The 20,102-nt window shown below is 36.8% G+C and overlaps 1 protein-coding gene across 1 annotated transcript in view; it reads right to left on the reverse strand.

Moving 5' to 3' along the window:
* LOC306886042 (echinoderm microtubule-associated protein-like 5) overlaps nucleotides 1-20,102 on the reverse strand; it is a 98,417-nt gene that overhangs the window by 1,832 nt on the left and 76,483 nt on the right. The window contains 15 exon segments of the mRNA XM_079442899.1: nucleotides 57-157; nucleotides 3,161-3,314; nucleotides 3,770-3,873; nucleotides 6,941-7,103; nucleotides 7,378-7,550; nucleotides 7,630-7,818; nucleotides 9,614-9,728; nucleotides 9,839-9,996; nucleotides 11,059-11,267; nucleotides 11,367-11,540; nucleotides 11,725-11,745; nucleotides 18,918-19,016; nucleotides 19,214-19,343; nucleotides 19,709-19,805; nucleotides 19,807-19,809. Coding sequence (XP_079299025.1) covers nucleotides 57-157; nucleotides 3,161-3,314; nucleotides 3,770-3,873; nucleotides 6,941-7,103; nucleotides 7,378-7,550; nucleotides 7,630-7,818; nucleotides 9,614-9,728; nucleotides 9,839-9,996; nucleotides 11,059-11,267; nucleotides 11,367-11,540; nucleotides 11,725-11,745; nucleotides 18,918-19,016; nucleotides 19,214-19,343; nucleotides 19,709-19,805; nucleotides 19,807-19,809 — 1,890 coding nt within the window.

Raw genomic sequence — 20,102 nt, forward strand, 5'->3', positions numbered from 1 at the left:
AGTACAGCAAGATGGGGCCTGTGAGGAACAGAATGAAACCACAACAGAACAAGCACCTTCTATCATCGCCTCCGGCGCTGACGACAAAGCGATCCCCGTTGGTGAAGCGGATGTTGGTCAGGTGGGCAGAGTGGCCCAGAAAACGTTTGTGTTTGGCCTGAGGAAACAGATTCTAGTCAGACAATTTGCTATTTTATACTTGAAAAAGCAGCTGAACTTTGGCTGAGAATGTTTTGATCTGTGTTAGCAAGAACTGAGTCACTGAGTTACTGTCTTGTGATGTACTGTCACATGTTATGGCATTTTCTCAGCATTTAGTAAAATACTAAATGCAGAGACAGCGGAAATTAGTCTGTGGTTTCTATTTATCTGTAGGAACAGCACTATTGGCCATTGTGAAGAAGTACACTTCAGCATACTTTAAAGAAAGAGTACTTATTACAAAAATAAAATAATTCAAAATAATGAATGTAATGTTTTCAGACACTTCATTGGATGTTATTTACAATTAAATGAAAATGTATTAGTTTAAATTTATATTTACAGTTTTTCTCGATTGCTAAAACATTGTAACCAGGCTTTTGAACTAAAATTTCAACCATAACGCCATTTTTCAAAAAGCACACCCATTTTGCTGAACTATAAGCACTATTCCCTGCTTTAACACATGAGTCAGGTTTGGTGAACTGTTACTGCAAAACTCTACACACAAATCCCTACATTTCTCAGTGCTTACACCATGTGATCATTTAGAAAGCACTAACATTCAATATAGTTCACTCAAGTCTGCACAGTTTGAGCTCAATTAGCACACAATTACCCAAGTGGAAACACTAGGAGTCTAAATGTATCCAATCAGAACCTTCGATGGATAGATAAAAGGGCCAAAGTCAGCTTACAGCTTCTCTCAGTGGCTTTGGTGCATTTCTCAGATCAGAAATGAAATTCTCAAAAAAATACTTGTTCAACCTGCAGCCTTCTGCGTTTCAGTAGGACTACAGTAACTGTCATCTAAACGATTGCCATAGTTTGCCTCCGGTAATACTACACATAGTTTTCTACAGTCGTGGTGAAAAAACAACTAAACATTTTGACCAGTGTGGCTCACACGATGACAAAAATACTTTATATTCTGGTGGCCTTGGCCAAATTACCGATACGATAACTAGGTTTTGAAGCATGAATGAAATGTTTTGGGTGAGTAACTACATTTTGCAGACCTGCAATAAAGTTCTGAAGTTCCAGCAAACAGTTGACATTTGCACTCACAGTTTAGAGAAAGTTAAGACCGTTTCGAAAAATGTGCCAAAGCAATTGAGAAAAACTGTAAATTGAGAAATAAAACATTTGGGAAGTACCACACTTATAACCGGTTTTTGTAGTATTGCTTTGAATTGATCTCATCAGTGTGTAAAACTGTTCTGTAGTGTGTGTTTTTGACTGTTTGTGTGTCATGTCTGAGAGCAAAGTTTGGTTTTTCAGCAAGATTGAGCTGTTTTGAGTGGAGAGCTTCATTTTGACCTGAATATAGGAAGTTTGGGGAATCGAGTTAGAAGTTATGGATTCGTGTTTACTGTTTTGAGAATACGAGGCATAGTTTCAAGGAATGCGTTTAAGCAATCGAGAAAAACTGTAATATAATTAGCTGAGCTTTAGAGTGCTTTTCGACCCACTTAAGTTGGACTTAAGTACAACTTTATATGTGATTTGACAATTATTTCACAATAATATGTGACCCTGGACCACAAAACCAGTCTTAAGTCGCTGGAGTATATTTGTAGCAATAGCCAAAAATACATTGTATAGCTCAAAATTATTGATTTTTGATTTGACACTTATGACTGGTTTTGTGGTCCAGGGTCACATATGATTAAAGTGCACTGGTGAATGTACAGACAAGCATTTGTAGTAAACTAATATCATTTCTGATTAAACTTTTATTTCATGTATTTAAATATATTTGTAATTACACATTTGTAATAAAGTTGTAAATTTGAAATATAAATAAAAGTTTAATGCAAAATCAAATGCACTACAGTTAAAATGATAATTAAATACTTTACACATGCTTTAGTATGTTAGGCAACATCAAAAATGTGTACTTAAAGCGCAAGATTATTAAAACCATAATTTAAAATATACTTTAAATCTTTTAATTTGACATTATTACACTTTTTTTAAATGTGTAACATTTTTACATCTTCTTTATAAACTCTAGATGGGACTTTTGTCAATTTAGTTGCACTCTTTATCAGAAATCGTTAAATTGTGATTGAAATACCACCAACAAGTGAATCCCACCTTCATTTGTAAAAATATTAATACGATCACCAGAAGCAAACTTCATTGTTACACATGTCATTTGTCCGCAAGTCCATAAAATGTGGACAAAGGTGTTCTGTTATTGAGTGCACTGTTATTATATTTTAAAGGATTATATGCTGATATTATATAAAATGAGAAGAGGAGAAGAGGACAGAGGAGTGGCAGTGTGTCTAAATATCCATAAAATGTTCATGGCTACAGTTGTACACATTTGTAGTCATAAGATAAATACAGATAATAGGCTTATTAACATTTTTACCATTGAGATGTGTCTAACTAAAAGATGTGATACAGCAATTCATTTGAAAATTAGCACAGAAGATCATAATTTGGATTATTTATTTTGCAGGTTGTACAGGTTTGAATGATATGACGGTGTGTAAATAATGGCAGACTTGTGGTTTGTGAGTAATCTTAAGTATTTGCAAAAATACATTATTTCTTAGTTGTTGTTTTAACCATGCTGTGTCAGTCTAGACCTTTTTTAAATCTGGAATGAATAAGGAATAATTTAAGCATCATTACGAAAGTTGTCCCTGCCAAGTAATTTACTCATGTATGTTAAGCGAAATATAAACTAAAATATACTGATAAACTAAACTAAAATTAAAACTAAACTTAACCGAAAAACTACGCTAAAAATGAACAAAAAACAGATTTGGCAAAATAACCGAAACCGTTTGTAACTGAAAAAAAAATCAAAACTAAATTAAACACTTAAAATCTTGGTTCGGATCGATATGAAGGCAAGTAAATGATGAAAGAATCTTCTTTTTCCATTCATAAAAGTGTAAGTGCACACAAAACAACACTTTATTTCAGGAAAAATACTTACAAATTTCTCTGGACACGGAAAGTCGAGCAGCTTCACCATTCCAAAGTCATCGCCTGTGACGATGTTGAGGCCGGAGTGAGACACACAAGCGCAGGTTACATCTGCCTTATCTGTGTTCCTGGACCAGATCCCCACCACCTCATCCCCGAGGACACTACAGAGACACCCGAACACTTCAACACTGCAGTACTACAGCAGCCATTGAGAACAGTCACTTTACTGACACGACTGGATTTCATTTTATTTTACGGGATGCCAGTAGTGTTGTAAACACCAACTGTTACCCAGAAGCTCTATAATAAAGGTACACCAGGCAGCAAAACAAGAAATTTAGCTTGAGTAGGAAAATAAATCAGGTGAAGTGCTATGAAAAAACAATATGCTGCAATCACAGATAGAATTAGATTCCTCCGAAAAACCGAGTTAGCTGAAAACAATTTGTCGTGTAGAAAAACATGTTTTCAATTTGGACTGAATGAAAGAACACCAAAGTAATACTTATGATCTTGAAATCTGATAGAACGATCAATCAGTGGGAATAATGAAATCATTTAAGTGTAATGTCATGCATCTAAGATCTGTTCAGCTGAGTGTTCTGCAGTGCGTTACCTTGTCCATGTGGCCCAGGTTATTCTGTCTATCACTGCTTGCTCAGTGACTTGCTTCCCAGAAGGCACCTCATAGACTACACGTTGATAAGCACCAGTAGACAACTGCAGAGAGCAAAACATGCAGACAGAGTGAGTAACTTTGTATAGAACTGAGCTAACTGAGCTCTCTGGCACCGAAACAGCACAGAGAAAGACATTAAAGTGGTCATGACCTGCCTTTGTTTTTTTATTTTGTACTGTTCTCTGAGGTCCACTTATAATGTTATCAAGATTTTACATCAAAAAACATATTTAGAAGTAATAGACTATTTTCTGTCCTGTTTTTAACCCCCTCATCAGAACGCTCTGTTTGAATAGGCATGGAGGATTGCAGACTCAGAAGTAAACGCCCACTGCTATGATTGGCTAATAGTTGTGTATATTTGACAGAGTACATTCCTCATAGATGGACGCTGCTGTGATTTGGGTTAAAAACGCATAAATACTCAGTTCATATCAAACTATCTGTAATTACAGACAAAGCAGTGACCACGTAATGAAAACAGTTACTCACTGTAACTGTGGTGCGACATCGTATCCAGTATAATCGGTACAGTATCATCTTTTAATTTCAATCTTTCTGAAAATCCTGTGTCGAATTGTATCTTGTTGGTAAACTAATTTTTGTCTCCATTTCATTCAGGTTTTAGACCTAACTTCACCACCACCACAGCTTTAATGAAATTCACCAATGATTTTGATAATTGTCAACCTACTGGTGCTATCTTTATCGATCTTTCAAAAGCATTCGATATGGTGGACCATTATCTTCTGCTTGATAAGTTACACGGCTTTAGGCTTCGATCAAAACTCTCTTCTTTGGTTTAATTCTTATCTTCATAACAGATGACAATATGTTTCCTTTCAAGGCTCGAAATCGGACTATCTGGTTATTGATAAGGGTGTTCCCCAAGGATCAACACTTGGTCCTTTGTTTTTTTTTTGTTTATTTATTAATGACCTTCCTAAAACTTGTTTACACTCTTCTATCCAGCGTTATGCAGATGATACTGTTATTTATTCTTCTCATTCTGATGTTTCATATATTCAGTGCTCTCTGGAATTAGACTTTAACTTCTTAAAGGATTGGTTTTACAAAAACAAACTCGTCCTTAACAAATAGAAGTCCTGTAGTATGGTGTTCTTTAAAAGATGCCATCATCCTCACTCTTTTGATTTAGATATTAGTTTTGAAGATGGGTCACTCCTATCTAAAGTGGTCCTATTTAAATATCTTGGTCTTTGGCTTGATCCCGAATTGACTTTTAAGCATCACATGGGTGTCTAAGTTCTCTCTATCGTTCAATTAATTGCTTTTCATTTCAAGTAAGGAAAAGATTAATCTCCCAACTAATTCTTCCTAATATTGACTTCGCAGATATTATTTATCAAAATACTTTTGATACCAATTTAAAACCTTTAAATATTCTTCATAATTCTTTATGTAGGTTTGTTTTAAGATGTCCTTCTAGAACTCATCATTGTATGTTGTATGAAGCTCTTGATTGGCTTCAACCTAAATCTAGAAGGCAATATCACTGGTTTCAGTTTCTCTTCAAATGTATTTATTTTAATTGTCCTTATTTAAAACAGTTTTTGGTTCCATCTTCATCTACTTTCTCCCTTCGACATATGCAGTATCCGCATTTTCTTCTTCCTAGAATTTTCATTGAAGTCGGTCGAAGGTCTCCATTCAATCTCCATTCTTCCCTTAGATCAATTACATCTTTCCATCTCTTCAGGACTAATTTACTATCTCATTTGAAAATAACCTGCTTATGTTTTTAATTTTGGGTTGAGAATTGCCTTTAGGCTATATCAACTTCTGTCTTATTATAATTGTTTTTATAATTTTATATTATTTTTGATAAATTATTTATATCTATTATTATTACTACTATTATTAATAATATTTAATACTTTCTTTTCTCAGGGTGTTTGGTTTTTCATGCTTGTATTAAAATGTATGTTTTCTCGTATGTACGTACATGCTTTTGTTTATAGTTGTAGACTGTGGGTGGGTGAATAGGGGAGTGAGCTGTTGTTTGTCTGTTTAAGTGATCTTTTTTAATTTTTTTATTTTTTTTTATTACTTGTGTTGTATCTTGTTTTGTTTTATGTATGCGCTATTGGGTACCCCTTGAAAATGAGATGAAGCATCTCAAGGGGCTTTCCCTTAATAAATTCAATCCCTTAATAATAAGTTCTTACTGACGCGTTCGGGCACTTTGTTAAAAATAAAGTTCATCAATACAGTTTATCATATGGTTTCTGTGTAGACCTGCATTTGCCTCTCTAGTTATTTACACTACGTGCAAAAATTGGTGGGCGGGGCTAAACAGGCAGAGCAATAGAAGCAGGTGTTGATCTTCTTCTGCGGAGACGGAGCTTAGCCACTCTAGAGTGGCACATTCCACCTAAACTTTTTTGTTAGCTGAACCCATTTGATGTAAAATCTTTATTTCAAGTATACAACCTGAGATTCTATGTTAATATTTCAATAATTTAACAACACATTCACATGTTCACAGTTCTCTTAAATTTATTAAATGCAAGTAAAAAAACACATCTTTAAAATAAAAACAAATAATATATTTTTGTTTAGTATTGTATGAACTTTTTTATTTTAAAATTCTTTACTTTTATTTTTTTTCAGCTCATAAAAGTTCCCTAAACCAGTTTGTGAATTCCTGGCTTAAGTCCTATGCATGCTTCATTTTCCACATTCCTCTCCATCTCGCAAACAGTTGAGTGAGCAAGCCTTTCTTTTCAAATCAAAATCAAGCTAATAACACCCCTTAGCTGTTATAAATTCATGTAAACCACAGCTTTGTGGGCTTTATTGCTTTAATAAATGCTTGTCAGTACATTCAGCACTACATTCTAACCGTATTTCAGAGTTAACAGACGTGATTATGAAATTATATATTAAAATGTACTTAAGTCCTACTTAAGTCGGTCCAAAAAGCCCTCTAGAGCTCTCAACTAATGGCATTTAATATAAATGTACATTTTCATTTTATTCTAATTTAAAGCATATAATTGCTGTGATAAGTACTCTTTGATAAGTACTACGTTCTCTCATACAAACGAGCAAACACACACACAAACACAGGTCAACATGCTGTACCTGCACATAGCAGCTGTCAGCAGAAAAATCCATCTGCATGACAAAGCTAGGGATGTCCCTACAGCAGTTGATTCGGTTGAGCTGCGGTCCTAACGTCAGGTCATAGAAATCTACTGCATTCTCACTGGACCCCACAGCCAGGTAGCGTGAGTCTGGACTGAACCTGAGGAAAAGAAACTTTAGTTGTTGCAACAGACCATGTTAATGTAAGAATTAAATAATATTCACCTAGAAACAACAACACAGAAACTTGATTCTGCCTGAAATGGAAATGGAAGTGCCTTTAGTATTTCATAATTGCAACTTCATTCCATTTTTTACTCTGCAGTAGAAACATGACTAACCCACCCTCAAAAATTAAATAAAATATTTAGTGGCTTAAATTATTATGGATATGTTAATAAAATGAAACAATGCATAATTAGCATCAGTCTCACCTGATATCTTGTATGGCAGAGCGCCGATCTCTCTTCTTCCCCCAGATCTTTAGTGAGGTAACAAGGAGGATGATGAACTCTCCATTCTTCATGCCGATGGCCACCATGTCACCCTCTGGGTTGTAGCTGACCGCACGTGCAGGATGACCGAGGTTCACTTTATTCAGCATCTTCTGTTTTTCCATACGAGAGAGCATTTGAATCATCTGGTATCTCGAAAAAATCACTACACACAGGCACTATATAATTTACCCTCTCTGAAATGTCCCAGAGGCGCACAGTGCCGTCCTCAGCAGCAGACAGGAAGACGTCTCGGGTGGGGTGAGCTCCCAGTCCCCAGATAGGACCATCCATGTGGCCGTTCACCAGAATGTTACATGCTGCGTTCTTCTCACCGACTTCAATGATCTCAGCATTCCGAGTGCCAACGAGAATCTTCCCCTAAACAATCAAGGAGGAGGACACAGGGAGGCATACTATTTATCAGCAAAAATAGCCAGCTTGATATTTCTGACTAAGGCTAGTTGGTTCTTACTGGCTTTAGAAACATCATGTATGTATGTATGTATTTATGTATTTATTTATTTATTTGATTCCTCTTTTTTCACAAATTCATATATTTCATAAATTCACATTATTTCTATAGTAGTACTTCTATATTGAAGATCTATCTATCTATCTATCTATCTATCTATCTATACTTCAAACATTCAAAACTTTGGGGTTGGTAAGATGTTTTTTTGTTATTTTTTTTTTTTAAAGAAGGCTGAATTTATTTAATCAAAACTACAGTAAAAAAGTAACGTTATGAAAAATAAAACAATTTAAAATAACTTTTATTATATTTGAAAATGTAATTAGTTGCCATTACTCCAGTGTTTCCTTAGAAATCATTACCTATTATTGTGGGAAGTCGTGGCCTAATAGTTAGAGAGTTGGTTTGCGGGTTCGAGTCTCGGGCCGGCAGGGATTGTAGGTGGGGGGAGTGAATGTCCAGCGCTCTCTTCCACCTTCAATACCACGACTGAGGTGCCCTTGAGCAAGGCACCGAACCCCCAACTGCTCCCCCGGTGCCGCAGCATAAATGGCTGCCCACTGCTCCGGGTGTGTTGGATGGGTTAAATGCAGAGCACAAATTCCAAGTATGGGTCACCATACTTGGCCACGTGTCACGTCACTTTCACTTTCAGTGCTGACAACAGTTAACCTTTTTTTTTTAAATAGCAAGAGTTGCATTAGTGACATTATAAATGTCTGTACTGTATTATATACGGTGGCCCAGAGAGCTCAACGCGCTGCCACTTCAGAAAACACATGCAAATAGAAAAAGCACCAGCAAATCAATAAAACATCTTCATCAGTTTGACAGCAGGTGCTGCAAATGCTCACAACACAACCAAATAAAGAATTGTTTTTTGTGTGTTGTGTTCTATTTGCAGAGCGTTGAGCTCTCTCGGTCACCGTAATTATAGTATTATAGTTTGGTATTATGGTATTTTGAGTATTAATTTATTTTAAAAAAATGACTTCAAAAACTTGTTTATATATTAGATAGCAAAAATGGTGTGGGCGAGTTGTTTTATAATTAATTGCATAAGCACAAAAGGAGAAAAATACTAATAAAAAGAAATCACAATCATCATAAAATAAAATAAAAAGGGAAAAGAAATCTGCTAGGGACAAAACAGCACACCAGCAACCCACACAAGGCATAACTCATAGGAGTAAATCGTATTAAAACATATAGGACCACATTCGTAAATAAATAATAAATAACAGGGCTGACACTATTACCACAGAATTTTTATTTCTACTGAGGAATATTCATTGATTTCAGAAAAACAGGATATGTCAAGTGACTCCTGACCAGAATGTACTCCCAGAGGTCTGTTAGAGGTTGCTGTATTTGGCTGAGCAGTGGTTCGGGTGGCTCGCAAATGTATTAGATTCTCTAAAACATAAATTAAGTAAGCTTGGCTAAAGTTCTTGTGGGGAGAAGAATTTATTGAAGGTGTAGTGTAGCAGTTCTTCAGCAGCGGTGTCAGCCTTCAAGAATCTTAGATTCTCCCGAAGTTCTGTCTCTGAGACCATTTGGTTCACACTTTTACGTACTTTCTGTTGACTGCATCTGAGGCACAGTCACAGTGTAAATGCATCTGACTAAAGATACACATAATCTTTCAGGTCCAGTATTTCCTATCTTCTTCAATGTAGTGATTTTGTGTAAGTGCTGTACCTTGCCCCTGCAGACAGAGCGCACACAGTCTATGATCTGGCCCGTCTCCAGTCTGAAGGCTCTGCATCGCTTCAACTCCTGATCCCACAGTTTGAGCGCACCACCCTCCTTAGACCTGCAGAGGGCAGCCCACACAAATCCTCTCATCTACTACAATACCTTTTGAGAATGTTCATGCAGATTCAGAGAACAAAATATTTCAGTGGGAAAGGTCAAGCCACTTACGGTCGTTCTTTGCCTCCTGTCACAATGAGTCCGTCCCGTAATGTGGTGTACATGGTGAACACAGGTCCAGTGTGAGCCTTAGCCACGATTCTCACTAGAATGTGTTCCTTCCATACACACACATCTCCACTAATGGTACCTGTAAATGTCAAGTTATTCTGAAAAGAAAACAAACCTGCACTAATCTAGTGACCTCTAAGAGAAAAACAGCACAAACATGGCAAAGCACAGCATTTTCATATCCGTTCAACCGATACTTTTACACCGAATCTTTAAAAAAGTCAAATGTCATTTTTGAAGTTACAATCATAAACAATTTTTTGAATTAATTTCTGATTTAGCATCTTGTCCATTTAAGCTCTGACACACAAGTGCACAAACAAATGCACACGTATGCATGTATACATAAATATCTACTCACACACATTGCACATTCATTTAAAGGGACAGTTCACCCAAAAATAAAAATTCTGCCATCACTTGCTCATCCTCATTTCATTTCTAACCTTTATGACTTTCTTGCATTGTGAAACACAATGACCTTGCACAGAAATAGTTATTTTGCAACTCTCAAATCTCATTGTGTGTGTGTGTGTGTGTACATTAAAATATGTAATACACAACTGTTCAAAAAAATTATTTAAATTATGTAATATATATATATTTCAAATAAATGCTGTTCTTTTGAACTTTCTATGTATCAAATAATAATTTAAAAAAAAGTTTCTTGAAAAATATTAAGCACAACTATTTTTAACATTGATAATTATTAATTTATTATTATTAATAATAAAAAAATGTTTCTTGATCAACAAATCAGCATATTAGATTTGTGTGACATCGAAGATTGGAGTAATAGCTGCTAAAAATCAGAATTACAAATAAATTACATTAAAAAAATTATGAAATATTAAAATTTTAAATAATATGACTGTTTTATTGTATTTTTGATAAGAGATTAAAAGAATGTTTCAAACATTTAAAAAATCTTACCGACCCCAAACTTTTGAATGGTAGTATATAAAGAGCTTATTTTAGAGTTTCACATCTCCATTTGCTTTCGTTTTATGGAAAAGGGCCACTTTAAAATTCTGCAAACCCCCTATGGTTTGGAAAACCATTGTTTTTTTAATTTTAGGTGAACTTTTCCTTCATTTCTCCCTCTCTAACAACAAATACGAAATGAGCTGAACATCATGTAGAAACAGAAGAATACTTACAGCTCCAAATGCCACTGAGAGCATGGTCTGCATACGGGCATCCTCAATGGAGCTGAGCACTCCTTTCTTACTGAGCAGGGCCCTGCCGGCCAGCGTCCAGAACCGCACGTGTTTTATCCCCACTGACACAAACTGAGTGTCTGAATCAGGCCGGAACTCTGCCACAAAGATCCTCTGGGTGTGACCGGCCCGACTTGCTACTTTGGCACCTTTGAAAAAAGATTCAGATCACAAACCTGATATAAAAGCAGTGTGCAGAGTGAATGCTCTGTGTGTGTGTCTGTGTGTGTGTGTGTGTTGACCTGTACCTTCCTGCCACTTCCAGATGGTGAGGGTGTGCTGGGGGTCCAGACCCACAGAAAGCAGCAGTTTGCCGGTGGCACTGAAGCTTACAGAGCAAACGCCCCTAGAATGATGGCAGCGCAGCACAGAGAGGGTCTGTTTGTTCATGGCTTCCCACACATGGATTGAAGGAGATGTGGCTGCAAATACAAAAATACTTTATTTTCCTCTGTTGTTTAGGATTATAAAGTGATAAAGCTGTATTCAAAAATTCAATGAAGATTCAATCAACAAAGATTCGATAATCCAGTGTCAGCATGAGACAATATTTCATGGCAACTCTGTTTTCATTAGTTTCATTCAAAAATGGAGAGGGTCTCTTACCTGACATGTCACCAGCATCACCTAAGGGAACAAAAACAGCAGTTAAACATGGTAGGAAAAACACTTTAAATTATATAATTTTTAAAACCACATAAATGTATGTTGTAGCACCAAACTATGCAGATACTCAAAAAAATATATATGTTTATAGAACCGACGTGTCAATTAACATGTGCAAATGGCAATAAGGTACAGCAAAGCACAGGAGCAACAATAAAAAATAAAAAAATAAAAATAAAAATTCACGTTTCCTTTCAGTTTCATAGAGCCAGATTTGGCAAAACACATAAACAGACTCTGTGATCAAAAATCTAACTCTATTTCATTGTGACCCATTTTCTCATAAAATTCTTCCAAGACCAGTGATGGGGAGTAACTAGTTTCATGTAACAGAATTATGTAATTTAATTACAAAATAAATGTAACTGTACTCTGTTACAGTTACCGAGAAAAAAATATGTAATTAAATTACAGTTACTTATGAAAATATTAACAGTTGAATACATCTGAATATATGCACACACACACACACAAACAGATTTGATTGATTTCTTTCCCAAATTGCATTGACCCCTATAAAATATGAGACACCAGTGTTTCAGAGGTTTAGGACACAGAATAGGGCACATGCATATTTATTAACTGTTTTATTTCCAATTTGGGTTTGTGTATATTCCTTTTTTTTTTTTTCAAGGCATTGTTAGATGCTAGTGTTTTCAAAACACTGGCATTTGATTTCAAAAACAGTATCAAAGCTATTAAACATAAAAAGAGGTGCTAAAGTCTGATGTTGTGGTGGCTGTGCTTTAAAATTACATACAACCCGAATTCCGGAAATGTTGGGACGTTTTTTAAATTTGAATAAAATGAAAACTAAAAGACTTTCAAATCACATGAGCCAATATTTTATTCACAATAGAACATAAATAACTGGATAGATAATTGTATCCACTAAATGAGCTCATTTCAAATTTGATGCCTGTTACAGGTCTCAAAAAAGTTGGCATGGGGGCAACAAAGGGCTGAAAAAGCAAGAAATGGTGAAAAGCTTCAGCTGGGAGAACATCTAGCAACCAATTAAGTTCATTGACATCAGGGCCCGTATTCACAAAACATTTTATCTTACCACTAAGAGTTCTCCTAAATAGCAGTAAAAGTTTTTAGCTAAGAGTTTTCTCTTAAAACCTATTCCCACAGCTGCTGAGACAAACTTTTACTAAGGAATAGAGAGAAGTCTCTTGACCTCGTTGCTATGGATGACATCAGCATGCTTACTAACTAGGCACACAGTGATTGGCTGATAGGGGTCTCTGACAGAGATTTATTCACAGAAATATTGTAGAGCACGATATTAAGTTGCCATATCAAAATAAAGGTTTAAAAAAAGAAAGTTAATTGCCACATTCAAATAAAGATTTTAACATGCAGGCTAAATGTCACTATTTAAACAAATATATGTTCAGCTAATTTGCAGGGGAGGTTCGAGGATTTCATCTTTAGGGGGGCTTAGACCTCAGAGAGACCTTTAGACACAACGATACAAATTACCTAAATAAACAGTATTTTACTGTGCTTATGAAAACAATTACAATTACCTATTAAACTTACAAAAGTCACTTAGTGAGTGATTCTCATGTTTTTTCAATTGTTGTTTGATTAACATTATTAGCCTAATATAAGAAATGCATACAGACAAACATTCAATATTTTCTTAACGGTTTATGTTTAAGATGTATCTGACTGCGCTTACTTGGATACTCATCAAGACAGCCATTGTGACATAATATTTTGTATATTTGCTTATTTGCTTGAAAGTGAATGACTTGCTCATGCAAGTGCGTTTCAATGGCACAATTTTGCTATTTATACGCAAAAACTGACTTTGGTGTGCATATGAGACATAATGATTAGGTATAGGGGTGTGGGCAAAGTCAGTATCATAAGCACACCAAATAGAAACTGAAATTTGTGCCACTGAAACGCACTTTCATGAGACCATGCTGGTGTGCTGTCTGTGCAGTCTGTGCGAGCGCACTTCTTTCAAATGTGTGAGCGCACATTAACGATCTATCACAGTGTGTGATCACCACATTGAGATTGATAAATGAGCGAGAATGATAAACTTTCTTGAGGAAGCAGCACTGGTCTGATCATTCAGATAGCTGATTATAGTTTTAGGAGGGCTGAAGCCCACTTAAAAAGGGTCTAGAACCGCCCTTGGCTAATTGTCAGTCTCTTACATGTATGCTTCTCGTAGTGGATGCATATAAACCGCCTTTTAATTAACAGAGTAGAATAATCGTGGCTGATAGTAAGACATGCCAACGTAAAAGAAAACCAAACTGGACGCAAGAACAGCTGTAACTTCTTGCCCAACTTGTTATGAAAAGGATATAATCAAAGGAAAATTTGGAGTTGGGATAACCTCCAAACCCTAAAGGCGATTTTAAAAGTTTTTACCTTTTTAAAAGTTCATTATAATCAAATGTTTCTAAAATGTTTATATTCTGAGGCAGATTGCTGACAACGGCCATTTTAGGATAGTTGTGAGTTGGTCTTAGTGACTTAGGAGTCCTCTTCAGTACTCCTAACATTTCACAGATTGAGGAGCTAGTTTTAGTGCTAAAACACTTTGTGAAATACTCTTAGAGCAAACATTTAGGAGTCCTAACTTTAGGACTGACACATCCACTATTTTTAAGATTTTCTCTTAAATCGGCGCGTTAGGAGCTACTTTTAGCATTAAGATGTTTTGTGAATACGGGCCCAGGTCTGTAACATAAAAGGGATGTCTTAGAGAGGCAGAGTCTCTCAGAAGTAAAGGTGGGCTGAGGCTTTCCAATCTGTGAAAGAGTGCGTAAAAAGATTGTGGAATACTTTAAAAACAACGCTCCTCAACGTCAAATTGCAAAGGCTTTTTGAATCTCATCATCTACAGTGCATAACATCATCAAAAGATTCAGAGAAACTGGAGAAATCTCTGTGTGTAAGGGACAAGGCTGAAGACCTTTGTTGGATGCCTGTGTTCTTCGGGCCCTCAGACGACACTGCATCACTCATCGGCATGATTCTGTCATTGACATTACTAAATGGGCCCAGGAATACTTCCAGAAACCACTGTTGGTAAACACAATCCGCCGTGCCATCTGCAGATACCAACTCAAGCTCTATCATGCAAAAAAGGAAGCCATATGTGAATATGGTCCAGAAGCGCCGTCGTGTCCTGTGGGTCAAGGCTCATTTAAAATGGACTGTTTCAAAGTGGAAACGTGTTCTATGGTCAGACGAGTCCAGATTTTACATTTTTGTTGGAAATCACGGACGCCATGTCCTCCAGGCTAAAGAGGAGAGAGACCTTCCAGCGTGTTATCAGCGTTCAGTTAAAAAACCAGCATCTCTGATGGTATGGGGGTGCATACAGTACGGGCAGCTTGCATGTTTTGGAAGGCACTATGAATGCTGAAAGGTATATAAAGGTTTTAGAGCAACATATGCTCCCCTCCAGATGACATATTTCAGCAGGACCATGCAAAACCACATACTGCAGCTATTACAACAGCATGGCTTCGTAGTAGAAGAGTCCAGGTGCTGAATTTGCCTGCCTGCAGTCCAGATCTTTCACCTATAGAGAACATTTGGTGCATCATTAAACAAAAAATACGTCAAAGACAACCACAAACTCTTCAGCAGCTGGAAACAGGCAAGAATGGTACCAAATTCCAACTCCAGAAACTCATAACCTCGATGCCCAGATTTATTCAAACTGTTTTGAAAAGAAGAAGAGATGCTACACCATGGTAAATATGCCCCCGTCCCAACTAATCTGAGACCTGTAGCAGGCATCAAATTTGAAATGAGCTCATTTTGTGCATAAAATTTCTCAGTTTAAACATTTATGTTATCTATGTTCTATTGTGAATAAAATATTGGCTCATGTGATTTGAAAGTCTTTTAGTTGAATTTTATTCAAATTTAAAAAAACGTCCCAACATTTACAGAATTCGGGTTGTAATTATAATCTTAATTCAAGTGATGAAGGATTTTGAAAATATGACATCAGTGTTGAGTTCTACTGTAAGGTTAACTCTGCCTGCTTTAAATGTTTGAAAATGATTTAGGCCCCGTTTACACTAGTGCATTTTCGTTTTAAAACAGCATTTTAGAATGAAAACAATCCCAGTTTACACTGGTGTTTCCGGTGCGTTTCAGAAACGATCTCAGTTTACACTACACAACCGAAAAGCATGTCACATAACCATTCATGCAGGTACAACCATAGAACCATATTTTTATGTTTTTTCATGTTTGTCACACTTTAATGTTTCAGATCATCAAACAAATTTAAATATTAATCAAAGATAACGCAAGTAAACACAACATGCAGTTTTTAAATTAAGGGGTTTTTTTTATGAAGGGAAAACAAAATCCAAACCCACATGGCCCTGTGTGAAAAATTGCTTGCCCCCCCCCCCCCCCTGATTTCGCAATCAAGAAATCACTTAAATAGGACCTGCCTGACAAAGTGAAGTAGACCAAAAGATCCTCAAAAGCTACACAACATGTTGAGATCCAAAGAACAAATGAGAAAGAAAGTAACTGAGATCTATCAATCTGGAAAAGGTTATAAAGCCATTTCTAATGCTTTGGGACTCCAGCGAACCACAGTGAGAGCCATTATCCACTGTAACAGACTTGGGTCTGTTACCATGTACTATACTACCCACCACTAGGGGGTACAAGAGGGCTCATGCATTGGGTTTATAAGTGAGCTGTGTAGTAGAGGAAGTTAGACTTGTTTGGGCAGGGGAAAGCATGGCTTTCCTGCTGCATCTCCAAAGTGAAGCTATCCTGATTGAGAAACTTCTAGTTTCCTGCTCAATCGGAAAAAAAGGACTTCTTGATACATATTATTCACTGCTTTCTGGGTTATTTGTGAAATGGGAGATCAAATGGATTTCTATTCATGAACTTTGTTGGCATCGCTTGTGGATCCTATTGGATTTGGTGCGCAAGGATTAAGAACAAACTTTGGTGTGAATCTTGGATGGACTATTTTGGATTAGTGTTTTTCTCTCTCTTATATTTCTCTGCATGCAAGGATTACAAGGATCTCTTTCATTCATCAATGGACAATTTCAAGGTTTTTTGTAACTATCTTACATTAAATTTTACATGCATACAATTTAAATTCTATTATTTGAATTGTTTTTTTTATTTTCATTTCAAAGACTTTGTATTTGCTTGTTTTCTTTATTTGTTAATTCAAGTGTGGGTTTCTTTTGTGCTGTCAATTACTTGTGTGTATGTGTATATATACATAAATATGAAGCATCCATGAAGCTTTAGTGTTTTGTGTTCAAGCTATTGAACTATTGCTATTGAATTATAAGCTATTTATTCATGTTTATGGTTAGTTTTCGGCCCCTCACAAAATTCAGATTTATAACAGTGTTTTTAACTTGTGCAGTTAGGAATTTGTTATACCACAAATGGCGAAAAAATGGAACAGTGGTGAACCTTCCCAGGAGTGGCCGGCCAACCAAAATTACCCCAAGAGTGCAGCGACGACTCATCCAAGAGGCCACAAAAGACCCCACAACAACATCTAAAGAACTGCAGGCCTCACTTGCCTCAGTTAAGGTCAGTGTTCATGACTCCACCATAAGAAAGAGACTGGGCAAAAATGGCCTGCATGGCAGAGTTCCAAGACGAAAACCGCTGCTGAGCAAAAAGAACATAAAGACTCGTCTCAGTTTTGCCAGAAAACATCTTGATGATCCCCAAGACTTTTGGGAAAATACTCTGTAGACTGACGAGACAAAAGTTGAACTTTTTGGAAGGTGTGTGTCCCATTACATCTGGCTTAAAAGTAACACAGCATTTCAGAAAAAGAACATCATACCAGCAGTAAAATATGGTGGTGGTAGTGTGATGGTCTGGGGTTTTGCTGCTTCAGGACCTGGAAGACTTGCTGTGATAAATAGAACCATGAATTCAGCTGTCTACCAAAAAATCCTGAGGGACAATGTCCGGCCATCTGTTCGTGACCTCAAGCTGAAGCGAACTTGGGTTCTGCAGCAGGACAATGATCCAAAACACACCAGCAAATCCACCTCTGAATGGCTGAAGAAAAACAAAATGAAGACTTTGGAGTGGCCTAGTCAAAGTCCTGACCTGAATCCTATTGAGATGCTGTGGCATGACCTTAAAAAGGCTGTTCATGCTCGAAAACCCTCCAATGTGGCTGAAGTACAACCATTCTGCCAAGATGAGTGGGCCAAAATTCCCCCACAGTGCTGTAACAGACTCATTGCAAGTTATCGCAAACGCTTGATTGCAGTTGTTGCTGCCAAGGGTGGCCCAACCAGTTATTAGGTTTAGGGGGCAAGCACTTTTTCACACAGGGCCATGTGGGTTTGGATTTTGTTTTCCCTTCATAATAAAAAACCTCATTCAAAAACTGCATGTTGTGTTTACTTGTGTTATCTTTGATTAATATTTAAATTTGTTTGATGATCTTAAACATTAAAGTGTGACAAACATGCAAAAAATCAGAAAGGGGGCCAACACTTTTTCACACCACTGTATAGGTAGATTCCCTATTATTTAGATCGCTGCCACGTCTGCCTGCTTGGAGCTGTCAAATGGGGAATCTACCTATACACATTTATGCGTACAAAAATGTTGTTATTGTTTACATGGTTGTCAAGGATACGCAGAGAGTATGTGGGCAGCCATGCCATCGTTTTCAAAAGTCTCTGTTTTGGTCCGTTTACACTGAAACGCAACTCCGGAGTTTTCAAATTAAAACGGGGTCTCCGTTTTCAACCTCGAAAATGCCGGAGTAGTGTAAACGATAGGCGTAACTGTAGCAAAAGTTATGCGTTTTATAACGAAAACGCACTAGTGTAAACGGGGCCTAAGTTTAGAAAAATTTTGGAAAAAAATTAATTTAAATGAAGAAAAGTAATCAAATGTAATCAGTTACATTACTTATTACATTTTTAAATAGGGTAACTTGTAATCTGTAAACTGTTACATTTCCAAAGTAACCTTCCCAACACTGTCCAAGACCAACTTCTCTAAGCTCTAACTGTATGTCTCTTCTGTTGAATTTTAGGAGAAACATCTGGGACAAAGTTACCAGGGCTGTCAAAGTGAGAAGAAAAGGGTGAATGTTTTCACAAACATACCTACTTGGCCAGTTGCCACCACGTTTGGGAACTTTGGGTGCTGATTAATAGTCAGGCACAGAATGTCATCACTGTGTTCCAAATAGAAACTCTGACAGGCTGAAGGCAAACAAACAGGAAAAAATCTCAACAATAATGATCCTCCACAACATTTTTGTCACATCTTCATGTCTGTTTGAAGGAATTCGATGAATAAAATCCATATCTAATCCACTCTTGCTACTTACGCCCACTCTGGCACATTAAAAAGCATTAAACATGCATTACATATGGCAGGTACCAAAGGGTTTTCCCACCTGTTGTTAAGTTTAGGACGACCCCTACAGAGGCAGTGTGGTAAATGATGTCCGCCCCCTCATTAAGGTAATGCACATTGTTACGGCAGTCGTTGCCTCGGTAACCAAACACCAGTTCGAGCACCAGATCCTGCAGAGAGAGTCAAAGAGGGGTGTCTGAGGTCGTATCCATGACAACAGCACAGAGTATCTGGCTCTCAGGATGTGAAAGGACATGCACAGAGAAACTGTGTTGCAGTTCAAACAAGAGAGGCAAGAAAGATCATCTAACCACTAAGGGGACAGAGCAGTCTGTAATGAACATTTAATAGATTGAACAGGCAAGCTAATAAAACAAGCTATCCACATCCAAACAACAAACCAAAAAACGTAACTTATAAAGTAATTTAAAGTATACTGTACTATGTACAGAAAGATAGGATAGTATAGTGACAGGACAAAACAGGGAAGGAGAAATAAATGAGTAATATTTGTTCTGATCTGCCCATCACTCACCTCAATGGGTCTCTTTTTCTTGCCGACATTGTTGGTCTGTAGTTTCTCTGGCATTGGTGGTGCCCTGCTCACTGGGGGTCTGCACCCAAAGACAAAAAACACTGCCACTTAATCAGTCTTACAGCAGTAATAAGGTCAGACAGTGACCGGGTGAAAAGGACACCAGCCATCTGGCATGATTCTGTTTCACTTCAGGTTTTCACTGTAACATGTAACCAAATACAAATACAAAGTTCAATAAGTGATAGTTTGTGATGTACAGTAAACATTTGGCTGAAATCTTTGTAATATTAAGTTTATGTAAAAAAAAAAAAAACTCAGCATATCAGGTATAATGAGGTGTAAGTGATCGGTCTAGTCTTACCTTGAGCCCCTTTAAAAGCAGCATTAACAG

This window comes from Barbus barbus (assembly GCF_936440315.1).
Source record: "Barbus barbus genome assembly, chromosome: 20".
Taxonomy (NCBI): Eukaryota; Metazoa; Chordata; class Actinopteri; order Cypriniformes; family Cyprinidae; genus Barbus; species Barbus barbus.